General features: G+C 41.9%; 2 protein-coding genes across 4 annotated transcripts in view; both read right to left on the bottom strand.

Annotated features, from left to right (window-relative positions):
- LOC110976360 (uncharacterized) overlaps nucleotides 1-1,600 on the bottom strand; it is a 49,429-nt gene extending 47,829 nt beyond the window's left edge. For 2 of the 3 annotated variants that reach the window (XM_087143117.1, XM_087143118.1), the window contains exon 1: nucleotides 1,419-1,600. In XM_087143117.1, the coding sequence (XP_086999243.1) occupies nucleotides 1,419-1,560 (142 nt within the window). In that variant the 5' untranslated portion in view covers nucleotides 1,561-1,600. The remainder of the gene's footprint in view (nucleotides 1-1,418) is intronic. The other variant, XM_087143119.1, reaches the window with a different exon arrangement.
- A 595-nt stretch (nucleotides 1,601-2,195) lies between these two features.
- The window catches only part of LOC110976428 (neuronal calcium sensor 1-like), a 36,263-nt gene continuing 15,397 nt past the window's right edge, over nucleotides 2,196-23,061 (bottom strand). Inside the window, exons 2-8 of the mRNA XM_022229686.2 lie at nucleotides 21,311-21,335; nucleotides 19,793-19,841; nucleotides 16,909-16,998; nucleotides 9,730-9,808; nucleotides 8,322-8,410; nucleotides 7,848-7,925; nucleotides 2,196-7,373 (exon numbers count right to left, since the gene is read on the bottom strand). Coding sequence (XP_022085378.1) covers nucleotides 7,278-7,373; nucleotides 7,848-7,925; nucleotides 8,322-8,410; nucleotides 9,730-9,808; nucleotides 16,909-16,998; nucleotides 19,793-19,841; nucleotides 21,311-21,335 — 506 coding nt within the window. The 3' untranslated portion in view covers nucleotides 2,196-7,277. The remainder of the gene's footprint in view (nucleotides 7,374-7,847; nucleotides 7,926-8,321; nucleotides 8,411-9,729; nucleotides 9,809-16,908; nucleotides 16,999-19,792; nucleotides 19,842-21,310; nucleotides 21,336-23,061) is intronic.

Genomic DNA, 23,061 nt, shown 5'->3' with positions numbered 1-23,061 from the left:
ACCAAATATGCCTTGTTTCAGTTACCAAGGTTCAAAGCTATATAGCGCCCTCCTCCACTCCATTAGAAATGTTTCAAAATAATCTTCCATGATACCATTGAGAAGAAATTACGATATTAAACACGGTCATTCTATCTATCAAAATTCCCGTAAATATTGAAATGGATTCATCTCAGAAAGGCAAATATTCCTCTGCGAGTCAGTATAGGATCCTGCCGGATACAGCAATGGCTGACCTTTGGTAAAGCCCCTTGAAATAGGAGTAAAATCGAGCATTTAGGGAGATCACTAATTCATTCGGAAGTAATTTACCGCCTCCAGCACTTTAAGTGTGAGATGCAGTAGTGTGTGAACAATGCAATCAAAGTCCGTACAGTTACCGGCTCAAATCCAGATCGTTTATTTCGATCAAATTAGCCCACATACAGGTACATTGACGACACCACTTCCCAGTTGCATGCCACACCTTTCGATCGATGTTCAGCGCATGTGTTTTTCAAATGTCCAAATTAATATGCGAGATGTTCTGAACTCAGGGCAGCATAACCGTGACGATGTTTTGCACGGCGCGGGGCCCCAGCTTTATACGCTTAGGCGTGGTGTCAGAAATCTAATGACCCTCACTTAAAGGCTGTCTCTAGTCCATGTATAGTCCCTTTCATTTGCCGACCACAAGAATTTACCCAGGTTTACAGCATTCTAAGAAACTGGCTTGTGTATTACTTCTGATATTGTGTTAACTCTGACCCCTTGGGGTAAAACCTATAGTTTTGATTGAGGATAGCACGTTGCATCCTGACTCCATCTCTGCGGCCGTGTACAAAGTCTGTGGGGAGCCAAGAAATTGCCCATTTTCTAACAAAATTAGACATTTTCCTCAAAGCTCAATTGCAGAGTACCCCACCACCCCCGCATGATCAACCTCATAGCCAAGTACAGTTGAAAGTCTCACACTTTTCTCAAGGGATTTTCACCTTGTACCCACGTAATCAGTCATCAGAGGCGTCGTTTTTTAGAGTGGCGGGGTATTCTGCAATACGAGCGATTCATAAGAGTGCGCCACCAAGAGTTTCCAACACGTTAGCCAATCATAACGCGCGAAAGTTGTCGACCCTTTCCAAACGCGCATTGGGTCGACAAATTTCGCGCATTGTGATTGGCCAACGCGTTGCAAACTCTTGGTGGCGCACTCTTGTGAATCGCCCGCATACTACAACGCACTCCTTTCTCAATCCCAGATTCTTGTCTTTTCAACATTTCTGCAATGACTGGCCTTTAATGCTGAGATGATGAATGAAAAAAGAGGAGACAGAATGCAACAATCTTTCCGCCTACCACCATGACCATAATACAACGGGTTAAAACACATGTAATAGAATGGTGCAGACTCGACAGCTTTGCTTTGAAACAGTGCTCACCTTGAGTATAAGCAAGACATTGCTTACTTATGGTAGTCTTAGTCTTGGGCAGGCACTCGTTATGGAAAGCGAGGGAAAGAAAGAAGACCTCGTAGTTGCCAATGTTCTGAGTACAGCTCAAACTAAATGGTACAATGCCCATGGTAGCTGCCCGCCATTTGTTATGCCAACCACATGCACAAGGAGAAAGTAACAACGTCTGTGACGTATCGTGCGTGTTTAGGGGGCCCGCCACTGGACAAGGATTCAGACGAAGTGTTACGGCGGCTGAAACAGTGCAGGGGAGTTGGCATTATATTTCTATAATTTAGGGATACAATGTTTCAGCTTCTTTTGGGAAATAAAGAAATCTTGCGCTTCCATGTCAGCTTATAAATATTTTCAAGGAAGTTTTCCACATTATTGTACACAATTTGAACCATGTGGCAGAGTTTTCAATTCAGCAGTCCCTTTGCTCGTCGTTGTTCAACCCTTTGACGTAATGGCGTCGTCCGGCAAATTCAAAAAAGTTGCTTGGCTGATTTGCATGTGAATTGAGCGCTCACATTCTTAACACCAGCTGCATTTCCAAAAGCAACAGCACAATCATCGGTATGCAGAGCACCAACAGGAGATTTTGATAATTCAGAAATAAATGGATTGGGAGATACAGTTTTTTGGGGAGGGGGGATATTTTATAGGTTTTTGGCATAATAACTGTCTTAAAAGGATCGCACGACACAATGAACCGAAATTACTTGAGATTGATCTCCGAGAAAATCCAGTCCACTCAATAAATACTTTTCCCCACAAAACAAAGCGTTTTATTTCAAATTAGACTGTTTGAATGAGTTAATTTTTTCTTATGCCGTGTGCTCACCAAGAAAGTCTCCAAACCACACAAAGTCCACATTAAACTGAAATCACAAAGCATTTTATGCATGTGCCAATCAGCTCCGTTTTGACCAATTACCGTAGTACAATAAAAGAGGTAAAGTTCAGATCAATAATAAACGAAATACATACAATACTGCAAACTGTCAATCAGGTAAGACGGAAAACAGGGACGGGTTTGATGAATTCATAATACATGTATTTCTATAATATAAGACTGCAAATACTATAAAATAATACAGAATAGATCCTTTTGAAATTTGTATCCTTCATTATTTTTTCTTTATATGTACTAGTAAAACAGAACACTTCCGATCTTCTAGGACTGGAATTAACTGGCCTCATTTCTCCCTTTTATCCGCACAGAACTGGAACTTCAGTCCCTTTGCATTTCGACATCAAACTTGCCTTTCAAGACAGAGAACAGAAAATGTTAAAGCTCAATTTTTCAGCAAAATGTACACAACTTCCAAATCACATCTTGCTGCTTTGAGCTTAAAAAGCCATACACCATTTTTTAGTTTATAACCTTTAATCTCCAGTCCTTTTTCCAAACAATGATCAGTTGATGTGTACTCGAGCCACATCCTGACAAAATGACTCCCTACAGAAGGTGTGGTACATAGAGAGAGTGGCATAACACGACATAACACGACAAGTGTCAATCACAGTACCAGTACTGTACAACTACTACCTTTAGTACTGAAGGTGGAACTAGAAAAAATCTCACGAAAACAACAGTGGAAGCGCGGGCAACATTTAAAAAGAAACTGCAAATGCAATTCAGTCTTTGTCTAAATTCCGAAGCAACTATGAGTCAGTTTGATAATTCAAAGGGAAGATCATTTGAGGACGAAAGGCCTTACACCGGTTGGAACATGTTCTTGCAGAGGTATAATATTCTCAAATCACCGACTGCACACTTCATTTGAACATACACCGTTGAAAGACCATTCTGACTCGGGCTTTAAAGAGAAAAAGTAAGCCGACCTGAAGATTTTGAGTCCAGGAGCAAACTCGAGACCTGCACAAATGCATGGACTTGTCGAGGCCCAACTCAACAAGTGGATAAGCTATTTTGATACTCATTTCCTAAGTGCTGCAAATGTTTGCTTAGCGAAAGAAAAGGTTACCAGCCAAAAGTCACACAATGTCTACCACTCCTGACTGGTTCCCGGCTGTTCTTTTCACTGAATGCATAAAGGGACTTCTGCTAATTAAATAAAAGTGTTCAACAACTTCGGTTTAATAAAAGTATTTAACAACTTCACCAAGGCTTCAAAGATAACAAGTTCAGGTCTTCCTTTTCAAAGTTTTGCCTTGGACAACAGGTGAACAACAAAACTGCAAAGCAACACGACGTAATTTACCGGTACATGTAATCTGAAGTACATTTGTACACATTCCCACAAGAACTCCGGTATTACGCATCATTCCACCCTATTCTGCGGCGAAACTACAAAGCCTAGTGAACAAGTGGTAGACCCACAATGTGAAAGCGACATTTACATTGGTAGGCTTTCTACTGAGGTTCGCGTTTATATAACTAGCTTTATGGAGACACACAACTGCTTCTGAAGCCGTCTTCAACTCAACAAAGAAAAAAAATGAACAGAGGGCGCCAAACACATCATATTCACTCACTGAACTAAATAAGTCCACACAACTTCGTCTTCCATTTTCTCAAAACTAGAGGGGGTAATACCAATGGTAGAGTACAGACGGATGGAAGTCAGAAATGATGGGCGACAATTTCAACATAAAAAACGAAAAAAAAAAGTTGATAAGAAATTCTATTGCTGCAATTTCAAAGTTTTAATTTCAACTTCAGATACAAATTAAAGAGGGTAAATAAACAATACTGATTAGCAAAGGGAATATGAAGTGACGATGAATAGACAGAATTTGTTAAAATAACCTTGGCAACAAAACCAAAGCGAACAAGAATGCTGAATGATTGGGATGCATCCAGGCACCAATAACATAATCTCCTCACCATATCAACATGGGCGTTTCACAATAGTGCTTCTGCAAGCATTTGCAATGTGTTGGCCAATCACAATGCGCGAAATCTGTCAACCCAGTGCGTGTTTCGACTAGGCCGACAAATTTCTTGTGTTTTGATTGGCCAACGCGCCGCAAACTCTTGGAGGTGCATTGTTAGGAATCGCCCGCATTGCCACCTGTTTCGCACATATTTTCTCTCCTTTTTTCTCTACACGCCCCGACAACAGAACAAAATAATAATGCATTTCTACTTCAAAATGCAGCGCATACTACCCCCGTTAACAATGTGTTCCTACTGGTAGGCATTTCCAACTCTGTAATTTCCATCACAAAGCCCAACACCTCTTCTTAACAGCAGATCTACCTCACTGAGTTGTACTTTTGCATCAAGATGTCTCAGCTCCTGAAAGCGACACTGCCGACTGCTTCGTAATAGCCTAGAAGTTATTCTGGTAGCTAGCAATGGCTCAAATATTCACCTATCAAATAAATTACATGTATATCGCTCACTGTCCACTCTCCCAAAAATCTAACATTTACAGAAGCACTTCTCACTCACTCGTCCAAAATATCAATAATATCCTATTTACATTCGGTACCAAAGAACTGAAGTGCTGTATCAAAACATTTCATCGACTCCGTGCTGTTTTGAAACTCATTTTGCTGACGTATATACACAGCTTTTTTTATTTACATGATGCCTTCCGACACTGAGCTTTCGATGCCAAACAAAAGGAGAGATAAATACACTAATGAATGCATTTATCATAACAAGATACAGGGGGTAACCATGGGCGTCACCGGGACTTTTTTCTGGAGGGGGGGGCATAGCGCTTGTCATCGGCAACCCGAAAAACCACTAACAATGGGTGGAAGGCAATTTAGAGGTGTTTTCAAGCAAATTGGTGATTTTCACTATTTTAGTGATTTTGGTGACAAGATGAGTGCCTCTAAATAAAGTATGAATGAATTTGAAAAGCAAGGAATAATTTCAAAAATGAAAAAACATGAACAGGAAGTAAGCTGATGATCTTGGAAGAACTTGCCAGAAAGTTCTTGATACATTGACCACTTGCTTCTGGGTTTAATTTGAAGTTGCATGATGTAAAATCGGGGAACTTTCAAGATTTTCTGTTTTCAAAATTCTTCAAAAAAATCCTAAGTACATTTACTGGATGTTTACACCCACACGAATTACTGTCTGGTAGCTACTCTAATCAAACAGACAACATCTATTGATGCCTGAGTATTTCAGCCAGGTCTGCCGCCTGGTAAAAAGAGCCCAGATTGTGTGGTGTTACATAAGTTTCATTTGTTCCAGAAACTGGCACAGTGTGGGGCTGGCATCTTTTCAATAGGGGCCAGATTAGCATGCAGCGGTATTGTATCGCTCATCACTGTAGCCCTGGAGCGCTTTTGTCCCGGGTGGTAATCTGCTCATGCTGAATGCCACAAACAGTGGTATAATCGTTCAAAACAATGACGGATTTCTGCCGCTACTGACAACTGAAAAAATGTTGGCGATTCCCAGCAGCTCGGTCTTTTGTTCCGAGTATGGTCTTTGTTGTAAGGCCCAGCTCTTTTGTCTGGTTTCGGGCTCCCAGGCTTCGTGTATAAAGCCTATGTGCCCGAAACCAGGCTGCCCGGCAGGAAGCGGTTAAAGCCATTTCTTCAACCCTAACTGAATTTCCATCTCCGATATTATCCCTTTGACTATTTCAACGAAACTGATGAGAGGACTTCAGACTTCGGCTTTGCATTCCTTGGGGCACTGCGAACAAGTACCACCTCACTGGTCACTTATCAGTGTTGTAGTTGCGTCCATCACAAGTTCCTTTGCAAGTCAAGTCACAAGTCCACAATGAAGTCACAAGTGAACAATCAATGACAAAAGGATGTTCTTGTCACGGTTCATTTGAATGGCTTGCGACTTGGCTTCAGGCTGGATGTCTTGTGAATGGACTCACGGGGACTTGGCCTACGCTGCACCATTCTCATGCCAACAGGTGTAAGCAGGCACTGTGCTGACCCCACCGGATGCCATTGCCAGAGCGCCCTCTCTCATTCAGATGCACAGGAAATATACAGCAGGGCTTTTGCCTGGGTCGGACCATCTAGGAGGTCTACAGTTTGAAGTCCAGCAGAAGCCTGATGCCGAGAGAAAGAGCCAACGCTTGACAAGTGGCCCCAATATCCTAACCCCGTTTCTCTGAATTCTCCCTTGCAAAGCGCCATTTGAGCGTCCACATCATACGATTGGAACCTTTACCATCTTTCAAATTGAACAAATTTAAGAATGTTTATGCCCCACGAACAGATCAAGCAACTTTTCGCGAAACTAAGGTAAACCAACAAAAAAAGCCACGACTGTCGTTGCAAAGGATACAATCCCAAACTGAATTAATTTCAGACACCCTTTTTTCACAATACAAACGCTATTTTCACACAGAATCTCCCAGTGACAGGGGACTTCAAGTTTCCCCGCATGACAGCAGATCACATTCTGTGCACTTATCAAACTCTGCCTCATGAGGGGGTGTCTTTTCCCAAAGTTCTTGTTCAGCCTCACCTCTGGGCACATGTTGAGTAAAACTTCACATAGAAATGAATCCTCCATACCAAATCCTTTTTTTGATTATCTTTATCTGGATTACAATCTGGTTTGTAGCCTTTCATACCCTGTCTAACCTCGGAATGTACCAACCTACGTTTAATCTTTGGCAGCCGAAACTTCCTTGTGAGGGACCGATGAGTCTTCCAAGTTGGAGCAATCCCACGTCAGTAATTCTCAAAAACTACCTTACGATCTCCAAAGTCTCAATCCTCTTGAGAAGTCCAGTCTCAACAGTGACTCCAAACGCATGTGACATACAACTACCAATAAATAAGTGCAGAAACCAGACCGCTCGCATCGTGGAAGAACGTTCTGGAATAAGTTCACACACCTCCAAATGACCTCTCTTTGACCTCTGGCCTGCGTCACTGGGGGATCTCTAACGAGAGGGCTTGAACTATCCAGGGGTCGCACTTGGAACCCTCTCGAAATTCTTCTTTGGTCAGCTTTCCATCTCTATTCTGTGAAAAAAAACCACTAATTTTATTACCCTAAGGTAAGAAATACACAACAAAGAAAAACAAGTTCCTTTTTACAAGGCTTTTTTTTTAAGAATTGAAGCCGACACTTAGCAATTGTACATGCCTGTAAATGGACATACACCTGTAAGTACATTTCTGATGTGGAAATTGCAGGCTGGTGGTCTGTGTTTAAGTAAGCTCAACTTTTGAACAGGTGGCTTGTAAGTCTTGCCATTCAAGCTCCTAATACAGCAAATCTGGCACTGAATCTAGGATAAGGACTAGTGTTGAATTCTGACGAGTGGTGTCAAGTGACCCAGTAAAAAATCCCTACAGTTAAGCACACCCATCTTGTGGTTTTTTTCCAGTTGAAGTCTGATGGAAAACACTGCAGGCTCTAGGGGCCAGTCTCCAGGCCGGTCTCCATGCTGGACATTTCACAAGTCATTGAACACACTGCACAGTGTTACATACCGCATCCATCTGGCCGAATATCTTGTTTACTCTCTTCTCCGGTGTGTCCTCGTCTTGTGGTAGATCCAGCATATTGCCCTGATGACGTAAAGCAGGTACTGTTACTCATCTTTTCTTTTTCTCCAGCCTCGAGTATGCATCTGGCCCTTGAAAAACTGCTCTGGTCATGTAAAAACTCTCTCGTTAAACGGCTCGGGATCATACAACAGAACTGGTGGCTTTTTTTTTCAGTTCCCCCAAGCTAAATTAAAAACCCAGGTGTTTTTCCCAAGGTCATGCGACACATGTCAGCTCCGGCTGCCCTGACAGTGACATTCCAGGCCACGTTGGAGGACAGATCCAGGAAAAGGGAAGGAAGTTTTCTCTCACAAAAACTTGGCGGGGCAGGGGGAGCTGATCACAAGCTGATCAATAAATAACTCACTTCTCACGAAATGGTGAACCCTGCATAAGTGCTAGTGTACATGTACATACCACCATTTTGTAAATTGCATCGACAATGTCCAGCATCTCCTGTTTTGTGATGAAGCCGTCTTGATCCAAATCGTACAAGTTGAATGCCCCTGCAGAGAGTAACACAGACGGCATAAACACACCTGACTGAAATTAACATTAGTGTGATTGAGAGCCACATGTGTTCCAGGTATTTACACATGTACACAGGAAGTAACTCAAGGCATTTTCAATGCCAAGTTTAAATGAGTTGTTTATGGGCAAAAAGGGAAATAGTTTTAGTTATTTCCAGTAAACTTTTTTAACAGGGCATGAAGACCAGTTAAGTTCCTGAAGTCTAAGTTATTCATTGAATTTTCCTGTTTAACGTAGCATTAACAGGGATTATCATACACGATGCACAAAGAGAAAACAGGTGGTTTAATAATACTGCAGTCACATTACATTTTCGTTTCACCAGGGCAAAGTATTGGACGTGTGCTTCTTGGGATAAAATGGAATGCAGTAAAAAGGTTGGCCTGGTGTTTTTTTGCGAAACAACATGACACGGTGGATATGACCGGCAACTTTTTCTACACCGCACACATATCCCCAACCAGGGTTCCCCTGGGGGTACTGATCTGTGTGAGGTGGTCAAACAAATTTGCCAAAATTCTAGTGACTGAAACAAAAGCGAGTGTTTTCAAAAAGGCAAAAAATAAATTCTGTTTAGTCTAATTTACTCCAAATTTATCTAAAATCAATCAATCTTATATTCTGTGTCCCTTTTACCATTCTGAACCATTTGAATCTGATCTATTTCAAATACGTTATTGTGCTTTTTCTTTCGATCTTTGTCTATTTTGAGTGTGAGGTGGTAAAACTCAATTTTAAAAAGTCTGAGGTGGTCACTCAAATCAGTGAGATGGTTACTCAAATCAGTGAGGTGGACCACCTCACAGTTGAATAGGCAGGGGAAACCCTGTCCCCAACTCATAATTTCTGATGATCCACTGCATCAGTGAATTAGGTACTCCTTTCTATTCAATGGTCCTCACAGACACAGACATCACTGAATGAGGTTAACCGCAGATTAAACGTGAGTGGCACAACACGAGTGCTCATGCATGAGATGCTAAGGTAATTCTATGTTCCAATCTTCCCCACTTCCAATAGCCCTTAGTTCAACACAGTACAGCACAAAAATTAACCACCAATTATTTCAAAGTGCAAGCGGCTTCATGATTCAACTCTGTTAAACGAAATCTACAACCAATTCAAAATGCACGACACGCACGGCAGCAAAGTCAATCATTCCTTGAATGTAAGGGGTACAGTGTACCTCCATAGTTAATACATCAGCCTTTGTTCACTGTTGTTTGCACGCACATGAAGCTTTAAATGAGGAGATTTTGTGCTGATTTTCCAGCATGAAAGGAATGACACTTACAGTCTAATTTTTCATCCAGAGTACCTCTTGACGTCACCGATAAGGCACGAATGAACTCCTTGAAAGAGATATAGCCATCCTGAGAAGACAAAAAAAAAAAGAAAGAAATGATCGTTTGAGCTGATCTTATTTTACATCACACTGTCTTGATTATGATTTCACAATTTTTTTCAAGAGTACATTTATATCCAATGAAGCTAACTGGAACATGAATACAGGAAGTGTGAAGAAAAAGCGTCAGTCCAAAAGGATGCCAGAAAACCAAGGACAGTTTGGGGGAGAAATCTACAAATTAAGGCTTCTGCAGGGTAAGGTACAAAAGGGGAAAGTGATGTTTGACTATTTACCAAACCTTACCCCAAAAAGAGAAAAGTTGTCACTACTCAAAAACAATTAAAGTACACGTTTTATGAAACATTTCTGTGAGCGATATGAGAAGGGTTGCTGAAGAAGAAAAGCTCACAACTACGTGTTCAAATATCATTCAACATGGAAAAGGTAAGACAACCTAACGCAGAAAGTCTGAATCACTATCTCTCTAACCATTAGCCAAATATCACTGAGAATATCGACTACGAGAAGCAGAGGAACGAGAAAGGCCAAATTACAAACATGCCCAGAAGCCATGTTTGTTTGTAACAATCGGTCTGGCAGCAGTAGGTCTGATTGCTTCAAACAGTGAAAAAAGATTGTACCATCCTTGAGGACTGGCACAGAGAAACATCCGGAGAATTTCTCGTCCTTTTGTCCAATGGCAAGGCAACTGGCTTATTACCGTACGCACAGAGTTAAAACTGCCCACACCTAGTTCCCTTGAGATCTGCATTTACCTAAAGGAAAACATGAGCTCGTTGCCATCTTATTTCAGTTGGAATTTTTGTGTCTTCTGCCGGCTAGTTTTTAGTTGTGACAATGAAGGCTGTGGGATCTTAGGCTTGGTCCCAACCGCGGGCAAAAGTATGGAGTCCACAAAAATTTGATGTTGCTAGCTTCAACTTCGGGAGAAAACACAGATACCTTTTGAAACACTGCCAAGAACTACTTGATTAACATCCTTGGGAATAGTTGGCTACCATGCTAAGGAGTCTGGAAAATCTACAAAACCACTGTCCTGACCAACACTGCTTTCTCTGGAGAAAAAATTGCCTCACACAAGTCAAGTCTAGATTGAAACGTATGAACAATGTTAAGATAAGAACAGAAAGATGCGTTGAAGGGTTTTGTACTTAAGATTCTTTGGTATGAATCCCTGCACAGAAGCACTTGGCAGTACTCGCTTAGTAAACGTACATGCAAAGCAGAAGTTCACCGGACACCAACCACAAGATTTAAACGTACGGTACAATGATTTGGCCGGTAAGCTGTTTTTTGGCTAAGCAAGTATTTTCTTTGCTTCGCAAATTTGGGAGCAAAGAAGCTCTAACAAATTCTCTCCTCCTACCCCCCCCCTTAAGCCACGTGACACCTGTCTAGATGGCATCTTAATCATAGCAGATTGAGCAGAGGGCAGAAGCTGAACCAGACCACTGCACTTTCTTTTCTTTCCCTATCTCCCTCGCACTGATTGGGAGCAGTTTCAAATTTCATAAACCCCTTTGTCTCAGTAAACGGACACCGCCCGAGAGCTGCCAAACTGGGGGGGGGGGAAGACGGTTGAAATCTTGAGCGGCAGAAAGTACAAACCCGAAGACTGCCTGAAATAGAGTATTATCAGTGGGGATTTTTCATATTATCTGTGTTGTGACGATCCAGGGACAGACGCTACACAAAAGGACAGTGACTTCAAACATTTCTGGAAAGTGCCTACGTGCACAAGTGCCTAGATTGCTCAGTTTGATAACTGAAAACTGTTGCCAGTTACTATTGTCTGTTCATGGCTGCTGCTCTATTGTCTTCTGTATAGATGAGCTACTTCTAACATCACTTCACCAACACACACCAGTAATTTGTGCATTCCGAATGAAAGAAAGGTTTCTCGTAACAGCCTACACAATAGCAAAGATCAGAGTAAAAATGATTACAACAAAAAGATACAAATGTAAATATTGCAAATGAAATGGCCGATGCCAGTACTGTGTACAATGCAAGGAAGTGGTAGCACCATGGATGTATCTCTTTTTCGAGTATGTGGGGTTCTGAAGAGAACCGGTGGTACTCAACATTTCGGACAGTATGCTCTGTCCGTCATCCGGAGACTGCCCTGCCCTGCAATGTCAGGAAGCTCATGAAAAGTCAAATGTACATGTACCATGTTGAGCAGTTGAGAGAGCAAAAATCTGTACCAGTCTACAGAGCTGGAATTACTGCAGCAAAACAACAGCAACAGGTTTTTAAATTGAAACGGCGGCACAGAGAGAGATTGTGTTGTCAATGCACAAGTGTACCATGTATCTGTTGCCTGCCTCAAGCATAAAACTCCTACGCTGTCCAATTTTGGCCCCCCCCCACTACAACACCTCTCAATCATCACCTGTATCCGTGGGTGCCAATACAAGCTGGACGGTGCCCATTATGAATGGCCGGCGTGCTTCAGAAAATTGAAATAATATTGTCTTTGCAATCGGCGGTCTGCGGCCCATTAAGATTGAGTTTGCCCTTGTCTGGCAAGTGGAGGGAAACCTGAGCAGGGCTTTTTTCAAAATGAACTCGGTCCAATAACGGCAGCCGAGACAAAGCACGTAGTCACGTATGCCGTGCAAACTGCTCCAGCCGGCACGCCGAGCTGCAAAATTTAATTAAAATTTCATCCCCCAAGTTTTTCTTTCCCCTCCTACTACGAGCCACGATGGGACATTTCTCAGAGCTCGTCTTTTCATCTTGAGACACGATCCACAGTGGGTGCTTTTTTATGACACCGACGAGCAAAGAGTTTGGCGTCCACAAAGGCAGCGCCAATTTCATTTCACTATTGGCTGTACATTATAGAAAAGGAGCATGTTAACTACAAAGGCAGCATTTGTTCATGAATAACGAACATCTCCTCACTCATGCGTGAGCTTTAGCACAAGCACATGCATACTCTGATTGACAACTTAACTAATAATTGCCTTAGAACCAAGTCCAGCTTTTAATAAAGTTAACAGTCCAAATACAGACAGTTCTGCACTTTAAAGAGGATGATGTTACCATGCACAGGGATGAACTTTTCTTTATCAAGTTTGCAGTTTAGTCGTGGAGTGGAGGTATCATCATAAATGAACAACAAATAAATCACGCAGTGATTTCCAAAAATCCAACTCTTCCATTTTTTGTGTGACTGTGCGGCTTTGTGCATGCGCACCATTTGTCTCTTGGCTGGTGGCCTGCCAGTTTGCCAAATTTACAATGGCTGCGAATTTGAGCGGATGAAGGAAACCAGTCATGGATCCTTCTCCTTTCATGTGTCACGCGTCTGGCAGAGGAGAGAATCTCACCGGGGCAGGAGACAGACTTGCCGTGGAAACAGAGAGTGGGAACAATTCTCCTATTAACTGATCACGCTTGCAGCGAGCGGATCACAAAAACAGACAGGGCCCTTCAAGGCTCTGATATCAACTTACAACGCTGAATTTCTTCCCGTTCCGTTAGGGATCAAATTCCAGTGTTGAGATAATTGAAGCAGGTGATGGGACATTATTCACACCATGTGAAAGAATTGTCTACTGACAATAAATTAACGATATCAAAAAACCCACAAAATTCAGACAAGTCGTCCGTCTAAAATTTGCTGACTACTTGAATAAGGTGCATATTATATGAATATTTTTAAAGATCAAATTTTAACTGTGTTTGGAAATGAAATCATTCTGTGATGTCAGCAAAATATCACAAGGTTCCCCTATTTTTTGAGGTTTTTACACATATATGTATTTCATTTCCATAACATGGAAACTGTCATAATTGGATAATTTGCACCTGTGAAATTACCTTTTTTAACCGCCTCTTGTTTCATTTGTCTGGCTTTCCCTGACAGCATTCTTGCCTCTTTCCATCTTTGCTTGGTACACGTACATGTACATTTAGTTTATCAAGCTGAAGTAAGTTTCCACAAATGTTTAGGTACAGATGTGAAAAAGACTTTAGTTCATTCCACCTGTTTTTTTTTTTCATTCGAACAGTAAAGTGCTTACTTATCGGCAGGTGAATGTACTTGGCAGGTGGAAGCACACCTACCCAGTTTCTCATCCATCTAGGTCAGATTACGCATGGTGAGCACTTAGAGAAAGATAAAAATGACCATCTCAATATCGGTAGACCATTCATCATGCCGTGCTGATGCAAACACTGCATCAGACGGCACAGAATGTCAAGATTCCACCCGTTTCATTATGTCTGTCGCTCCATGCAGTCCAGGGACAAGACACACAGAAGGAGGCGATGAGGATTTCAACCCGAGACGCCGTGAATCATTGATTTCGGCTCAGGCAACAGGGGCAAAGTTACAGTTTCCACTGATATTAAAGCAACTGGTACCCAATTAACATCCAGCACCTGATAGCAACTATTAAGCTGGCGCCAATCTCGGGCAGCTGTTTTGGCAGGAATGACTGCTTGGCAGACTGGTGTGCTCAGATTAGCTGGAAACCAGTCAGAAGCCATAAGCCTCACATGAGTATCTGGCTGGTAGCCTGGCTCCGCTTTTAAGACGGTATTTCTAGGCATATCAAATTTCAATGCTGGGGAGCTTCAAGCAACTGGCTCTTGTAAATCAGGGGGGGGGGGCATGCTCTTCTCTGTCCCAGTTTGGGTTTTTGTACAGGGGAGACGCCTGTCTCTTTGTCCACAACTGGTTTTTATCCAAAGCTTTTAGTACAGATGTTCTCATTCAAATTCTTTTCATCCATCTCCTCCCTCCTCCAAATGCACAACAGTAGCGCTGACCATTATCATGAAGAAATTTGTATCAACGAAGTAAGGTCATGTCCAAACTAGGCATCCAGAATTACAGCGCCATCTACTGTCAGCATGCTTCCCCCCCCCTCCATATTTCCCATGGAGTGAAGGCCCAGACCCAGCTCTAGGTATTACAGCTTCATGTGCATCCGTAATCAGGGGGTCAAAAGTGAATGACCGTTTTGGTCTGCTGAAAACTCTCCAACGGCAGGCATCCAACTTGGACAGTGAGGAAAATGAGGAGATTCCTACCTTCACAAGACGCTGTACGATGTTTTCGATTTTGAATGGCATGAGTGAGAAAAAAAAGGAGGAAATCAACTCATCCGAGGAAAAGTTGCATGCCTGTAACTGCCTGAACTCTTGCCACTGGCTCTCAGTCATTTCATTTTTAGCGATTATTGCACAACTTGGGCAAACTAAATGGAAGTTGTGGATACACAAACCGAAATTTGGAGAAATTTGGCTTTGGAGGGTTTCAGCCAGTCATTCTCTCACCATGAACACGTTCATGTGTTCCACACCTCATTGATCCACCAACCCCGTTCCCAGATATGTATGTGGCGGTGCACAAAGTGATATTATAACACGTTTGGCTTTATCACTTTCATTGTCGTTCCCTCGACACTGACAAAGTCTGCCAGCTTTATTGGGGCTTAAGGTAGTGCCAACAATTGCAGACTTGACATTTGAGATACCCCAAGCACACCACCGTTCCGCATCAGTTAATTTCTAGTCACAAACTAAAAGCAGTTGGTAAAATGGACGTTCTCACTTAAGCTCTGGGATGAAAATAGTCCAGGCAATCTCACATACACCTTTTTCCCACTACTAGAGCATAAACTCAACTTTTACACAGGAAAGGTTGCTCCGCTCTCCTTTTCCTCCTCGATCTTTCCAAATTTGCCGGATGGTTTTGGAGGATTTCGAAAGATTGTCGAAGGTAGAGTCTAGCCACTAACCTAGGATTTGATGTGACGTGAAAGTTAAAATATAAAGAATGCGCCACTGGTTTCCTGCACAGTGGAAGACTAGACGGGTCTTTATTTTCTTAGAAATTGAAAATGCCAGCACAGTTTTAAAAATTACTGCGCTTTTTGGGGGGAGGGGGGTTGGATTCTTGTAGTGATGAAAAAAAAACCAGGCAGTTGTTTTGGCACAATGTTTCATCCAAGACCTAGATATTCCACAGAATGTAATGCCCACTTTCACAAGGACGCCAAACCGATTGAAACGTCAAAATACAGAGCTCAGTCTGGTCTTTCTAATGTCAACCAAAATATTGTACTAAACACCATGGCCTTAAGACTCACTTGGCGGGATCTGGTCAGATGTTGTCATTGCAATTCAAATAGAATTGATCTTGCCCACAAGCTTAGTGCGTGACACAGAATCTGGAGAGACGGGCCTCTACACGCAGAACAGGCGAGCGCTTACAAAACTCTTGGCTCCCATGCAATTCAATCTAAACCAACTTAAGCAAGGGAAATTCACAAACAGGTTGACCAAATCTTGCCTAGAGGGTGCTCTGACAGATAATTCAATTAGTGGGCGCACAGCAGCGCATGTGTATATGTCTGTTGTGGACACTGTAGTGTGTTGAACCTGGACCATATGGTTTTTATCAAGACCACTCAGAAATATCAATAGTGCACATATTGATTACAAATAAAAAAATGTCTTCGACATTTGCTGGGCAGTCACAAGAGAATGCGATGGGTGGTACGGCATGCTACGACTGGAAATCCGTTACTGTGACAGATGGGTGCCCCAAGTGGAAGCAATAAACAGCAGAAACCATGACAGGAATTGGTACGACGTGCGCTTGACATGGGTTATGTCTAATGTGGAAAGGGGAGTGATAAATTTGAAAACAATGACACCACCGCGTGACTTTTTGGTGGAACGCGCCAAAAGATGGAGAGGCCGGTCAGTCAGGGTGATTAAAGACATCCCTTTGGGTTATTGGCCCCTCACAGTGCTTGGCTCCACCCCCAAGCAGCAATGGAATGTTCGGTGTCAAAAAGGTGCTACCGGCATGCACCCGTGCTTTTGGCTGTCCAATTTCTTTTTCTTCTTGTGTTGGGGGAGGGGGCATGAAGTTGGGAAATTAAGTTTTCTGAGGAATGCCTGTGCTAATGAGATTTTGTTCGCAGTGATTTATTTTGGTGGTAAGCTCATTTCACTGGACATCTGTATTTTGATGGCTCCTTCTAAATGTTAAGAGCATGTACATGTACGTACAATGTTCACACCATTACATACACACGGCATTGCTTACACAGAAACCCCTTCATTATTCTTTACCTTGTCTGCGTCAAAGACATTGAAGACAAAACTGGCAAACTTGGAAGGGTCCCCATTGGGAAAGAACTGTTGATATATTGTCTGGAACTCCTGAAAATGAGGAGCAGGGATGAAACGGGAAATTAAATGCATATCGGTTAAAGGGATCCCAACAGAAATAAACTTATGTAGATGGCTTTCCAACCAGAAGAAATGTTTTTTTCAGTATTAAATTCTTTGCAAAATTCTGTAATTATTTGTTGTAGAGTTTCTCTATAATAATCGAAATAACAAAAATTATACTATTGGGCTTTTACAGAAACAACTGCAGAAGGTAAAGGTAATATCGGCAGTCTCTCTAAAAAGTATTTTACCATTCCTTGTTTGGGCAATGTAATTACATTCATATAAAAGATATGCATTAGTGCTCATCTTCTTTCACTTTGAAAAATTTTTTAAGAAAAAACTCAGGGTCCCTACATGTACAAGCATAGGACTGTCACTTGTGCCAATATACAAGCACAATAAAAGTCTTGAAATTATACCAATGTCTTTCCGATGTTTGTACTAATGGATTCACAACTTGAAGGAAAAGAAACTGCTCCAACGAACAACGAAAACGTTTGGCAGGGATTTACTTCTTGAAGCTGCCCGTTTAAACGTGCACCTGGAAACAATCGCGTCTTTGGCCGAGTCTTCCTGCATTTCGCCCAACTAATGTGTGCTCAATCAAGGGGAAACAAATTACGCAGTGGTCTCGCCACCTCACAAAGGAACACCATAGCATATTCAGAACATCCCCCCTGGGCTCAAGTCGCTCGGCCAAGCTTCAGAGTGTGGTTGACCTGTTTTCTTTGGCACTCAACTCAAGTAACCGGGTCTGTGTCTCCCCGGCGATCAATGACATCACTGTCGCAGTAACGCACCCGCTTAACAGATATTACGCCGAGCACGGGCGTTTGACTTCGCAAAATTTGGAGGAGGAGGCCTGTGGGGGTACCGCTGGACCACGGAAGGAGTATTTAAGATGGCGCGCCACGGGGAATCAAATATTGCGTGGGTTAAAAGACTGCTGGCGGCAAACAGTGCCCAGTAATATAACGGGAGAGAGTGACAGCGAAATTTGATGATGAGTATTGATTCATTCTCACAACAGATGCACTCCCTTCATGGTTTTCTCACGGCTAACGCTGACCCTACATGTACACCTGAACACAAATTACACAATTCACATTAAGATTACTTTACTCATGCTATCTGCAGTTGTTTACTACACGATTATACTTGCAAAGTTCCTTTTTGTGGAAGATGAAGTGAATAGCACTGGGGCCAATTTCATAGAGCTGCTTTTAAGCGAAAAATTTGTTTAAGCGTGAAAAAACCTTGCTTGACAAGTCAGGTTACCAGCCAAACTTCTGGTGATGTATCTTGCTTTGGAATGACATTCACCCGTCTTTTGGTTAGCATGACAATCACATAGAGTTTGAGCTGGTACTCTTTATTTATTAAGCAAGGTTTTTTTCGTGCTTAAGCAAATTCTGTGCCTAAGCAGCGTTATAAAACTTGGCCCCTGCAGAGTGACTCATGAGTAATGACGCAAAGTGAGACATTTTCCACTGCACCGGCCGAAGTGCCATTTAGTACTCATCCCATAAAGGAACACTTCTTATTCCTACGGAAGATGAGAGGGCCATCGTTCCCGTATTAAGCTAAATGTGCATGTACATGTAACTTGCAATGACATGGTGAGGGGCCAAAAATAAAGAAGTTTCCGCTGAAGTGGCTCAACTACTTATTTCCAAAACAGTCGCGGCCGTCAAACATGATTCATCCAGACAACGGCACACGTACGTGCAAGCTTCATTGATCAGTGTAGATGAAAATATTCCTCTCCACAATGCCTACTGAAATAAAAAAATACCACTATCAACAACCCAAAAAATTGTCTTCTTGACAGCGTGAAATTGGGCCCCGAAGGTAATAGAGGGACAAACAACGGGAAAAAAATGGTAAAGTTGTTATACGCTTCGAGGAAGGGAGTGAGGGGAACCTCTCGACGCTGATTCTCAGACAAGCACGGCATTTTGGGCAGTCTTAAATGCTTACACTTGTCAAAACTTTACCGGATAGAAAAAAATCCTCTTATCACTACTGGGAGGCTTTTTCTTACCAACGTCGCCATGGCAACAGCAGCCAGACCCCCAGACGATGGCTGGAATATTCTTTTTTTCTTTCTTTAACGTATCCCTGATGGGCAATCGGGAACCGATAAAGATGCCGGGCTTATTAACACACGGCAGGATGGATGGACCGTCAGATGTCGGTAATAAATGGGGCTTGTCAGAGGGGTTTAGCATGGCTTGGGAAAAGGGCCGTGTGATGGAGCGTGATGGGGGGGGGGAATGGGGCTTGCTGCCAGCCAAGGACCTTATCAGGATGCCTGAAGGCGCTGTCTAAGAGAAGGAAATTGAGGGTTTGGACTCCACAGAATACCTTGGCTAAACCGGCTGTAATCCCAAGAATTTTAAAACCCAATCCTCTGGAGTACTGAGAGATTCCTTCTTCACCACACAAAAAGCTCCATGTACCACATACAGGAGTGGAAATCACTGGGGAATCGAGTTCAGAACTTGTAATATCTTTTGACCAGCAAAACAACTAAAACAACTATTCGGTTGCTCACAATACTGCGTTGGATATTTTCAGGGCAAGGAAATGTCAAAGGCAACGGGCCAATTTTTATAGAGTCCCAAATTAAGAGAACTGAACGTTTGAATTTTTTTTTATCCCAACCAATACTAGTAGGTTTTTTTTTCAGTGATTTTTCTTTTGAATAACAAAATCATTTGAAGACTTGTGCCATCTAGGTATCTGAATACTTCAAGAACATTTTTTGACTATTCACCTCTTTTCTCAAGGCGCCACTCGGGCAGTCTTTCATGAAGTCTCGATGCCTACAGAACAATAAACAAACAAATTGATACTGTCAGTGATCAAACACCTCTCAGATACAAAATCCGAGCCATCAGTCTCCATCCCGTCTACTCAAATATCTGGCCAAGAAAGCCATTTCAAATGTGCTACACTGCAAGAAAAATTCATCAATATTGACAACTTGGGAGCACACAGCACCAGTCTACTCTACCAGTCAGTAGGTTTCAGAAAAGTGTGCAGATTCACTAACTATAACTTTTCAAATGTTTTTCCCACATCATTTTTTTCCTTCTGTCCCTTGCTACACATCCCTCAAAAGCCGGATTACTGATGCCAGGAACTGGGTCCAGGTACCCTACCTGTACTGTACATGTACCTGCAACCGACTTCGACAATCACTCAGTAAACATTTTTAAGACAAAGAAGAATCGGTTTTCAAAAGGTTTTGTAGGGGAAAATTTGGAAATGAGATCCAGGTGGAATGGTGAAACAGATTTTGTGTTCATTTTGACAGGGTGCTGATGAGCACCTTGGGTGCCAGATTTAGCAATCTGACTGCTTTTTCACACACAATTTTCTAATTTTCCAACATTTTAGAGATAATGTACGGGTGGGTAACTTCATGTATTCCAGGTATTCATGTTTCGTTCCGGCAGGGTAACCAGTTCCCCTACTATCCATAAACTGTTTCAGCTTGATTCTCTCTTGTTGTCGGTTCCCCAAAAGTCAAGGTTATAACCGTTTGAATTGCTACCGCCGCCATCGAAAACAAATTCCATGAGTTGATAATGGGTACTGGCTGATTAAACGGTAACCAGCACTCATCCATGGCAATATTAGTTGGCTCGCAATGAAAGATTCGTTTCCCCCATGAATAATCAAGTGCTTAGCGTGCATGTTCCACCTGAATTCACGCGCTGCAGTGTCTGCCTCTCGCGATGCCTGACAGTAGTTTTGCGGCTGCCATGGCGACGGTTACCAGCTGATGCTTTCACAGCGAGTTCAGTATCCCTGCATTAGTTTTGAAATCACTCAAAATTTTCAAGCCCTTTGTTTTTCAAACATGGCAAATCACAGATCGATAATCAGGAAACTTTGGAAGGAGAATAAATCCTCACATTTTGAGCTTCAACAAAAGGAGGAACAACAATGGATTGTCAAGCCAAAATGATTATTTCCCACAGACAGGTGCAAAACGCTAAACATGGATATTTTGAAAACTCCCTTCCTGAGATTCTGTTCACAGGGCCTCAAGCTGCCCCAAGGCTGATTTGTACTTAGCAGGAAAAGTATGAACACAAATGCAAAACTGTCACATCAAATATAACAGCGGTGTTGCAAGTTTGCAAAAGTTGAATATATTTCAACTCTGGTGAATTTTCCCTGAAAACGTTTTGTGGCATCGAATTCGCTCCACTTTGGCATTTACCTTTTAGTACAAACCGGTCTTTAAATCAAAATGCAGATGTTTCGTATTTGAAGTACTCACCACTGTTGTAGTTCCTTTTTGTCAACTGGATAGGGAAAGGAAGAAAAAGCAGAGTTAATGCTTCTGTTAGGTACCAGCGTTTGTGAAGATCCCGTTATTTTGTCTTTTGTCAGACTGCAGGAAAGCCTGCCCTGAATATGCACAAAATGTAAACAATGACCTTGAAACTCCAACTGGTAAAATGAGGCTTTCTCCCGACTGGACAAAAGGCAATAGAATAGCAAACTACAGAGCTTACATGTATCTTGGCCAACTAATCCAAGAAATCACCCACTATTTGTTTCAGCTAGTGGCTTGAACTATTTAACTACCCCGTACGGTACACGCTTCTACATACAATATACCAACCGGCAGAGCATGACATACATGTAACACATTCAAATGTCCAAACACTCTTTTAAAAGGGAGGAATTATTTAAATGTTCTTATTAATAAAGCATTCCACCCATACATGGCCTGAAAAATTCAGCACTTTTTAGGCCAGGGGTTGGAAATGACATTAGTTGTTACATGTACTTTCATAAAATTTGTCTAATATCACACAAGTTAAGGGCCACATTCAAAGGGATGTGCCGGTACGAGACACATGTATGTGATGAACACCAAAAATTAATTTGCATATTGACCGAGTTGCTTAACAAGGTTTTAAGATCTAGCATGTACGAATTATTTAAACATACTTGATATAATTATTTTTCTTCTATTCATAAATACCTGGGACAGTTTTTCTATTCCAATTGGTCAAACTGCATTACGTGACCATGCATTGAGAAGTGATAATGCCTGCTGCATAAATCACATGCTGGCACATCCATACGAAACATTTTAATCGAGTCTGATTGGTCAATAGTCCCTGAGTGACACGCACCAAGTTCATTTAAGGAAAATCTATTGGATAGTTTTGAAGAAGAATACACCATAAAATGTATAGGGTGTTTGGCGAAATAAAAGTAAAATTGTTGGAAATCCATCGTATGTTGACTTCTTTTGACTCTCTGAATAAAAAGGTATTTATGAATGGGAATACATGTAATGTGCTTGGCAAGTCTTAAACAAGACTGAACGCTGATAATGCCCAAGCCTGTGGTTCGGGCATTAGTCGTGTCCATTCTCCTGAGCCGGTGTTAAACATGTTTAAGACCAGCCAAGCACATATTTATTCCCTTAAGTATTTTTTTGTTCTAGATACCGGTACATATATTGCCAATGAATCATATTCCTCTTTTTGAAAATGCTTCTTAATTAACGGTACCTTACCCGCTGTACAGGTGTCTACATCTACATGTACAGCCTGTAGCTTTGGAAAGGACAGCCTACAGGTCAGTTACTCAGCCAACTTTCTTCACCTCTGTTTGTGTTTTTGTTGGTGATTTCAGTATACTTGAGTTTAAACATTTTATCTCCTATTGCACAGTCTGACTAGAAGAATACTGACAAGTACAGTCATTTGCAAAAGTTTAAGACCACCTGGAATTTTATTGGTATTTCTGTCACTGGACCTGCATTCCACTGTCTCATTGACTGATTACTTGACATGATTTTACAGTGGTGCATAACATCAGTGTAGTGCTACATGTATATACCTATTTGAATGAAATTTTTTGCAAAGGCAGGTCTTGTATGACATTTTGTCTGTAAGGCAGCTTGGGGAAAAAAAAGGAAGTCTAAGCAATCAGAAATAAAGGAGGGAACACTGAATATTAGACTGTTAACATGTCAAATCATGGAAATGTAGTCAGAAATGTTCAACC

The sequence above is a fragment of the Acanthaster planci genome, linkage group LG11, assembly GCF_054643075.1.
Source record: "Acanthaster planci isolate LZ-2023a linkage group LG11, COTS_SCS, whole genome shotgun sequence".
In the NCBI taxonomy this organism is placed as follows: domain Eukaryota; kingdom Metazoa; phylum Echinodermata; class Asteroidea; order Valvatida; family Acanthasteridae; genus Acanthaster; species Acanthaster planci.
This window is presented reverse-complemented; position numbering and strand designations above follow the sequence as displayed.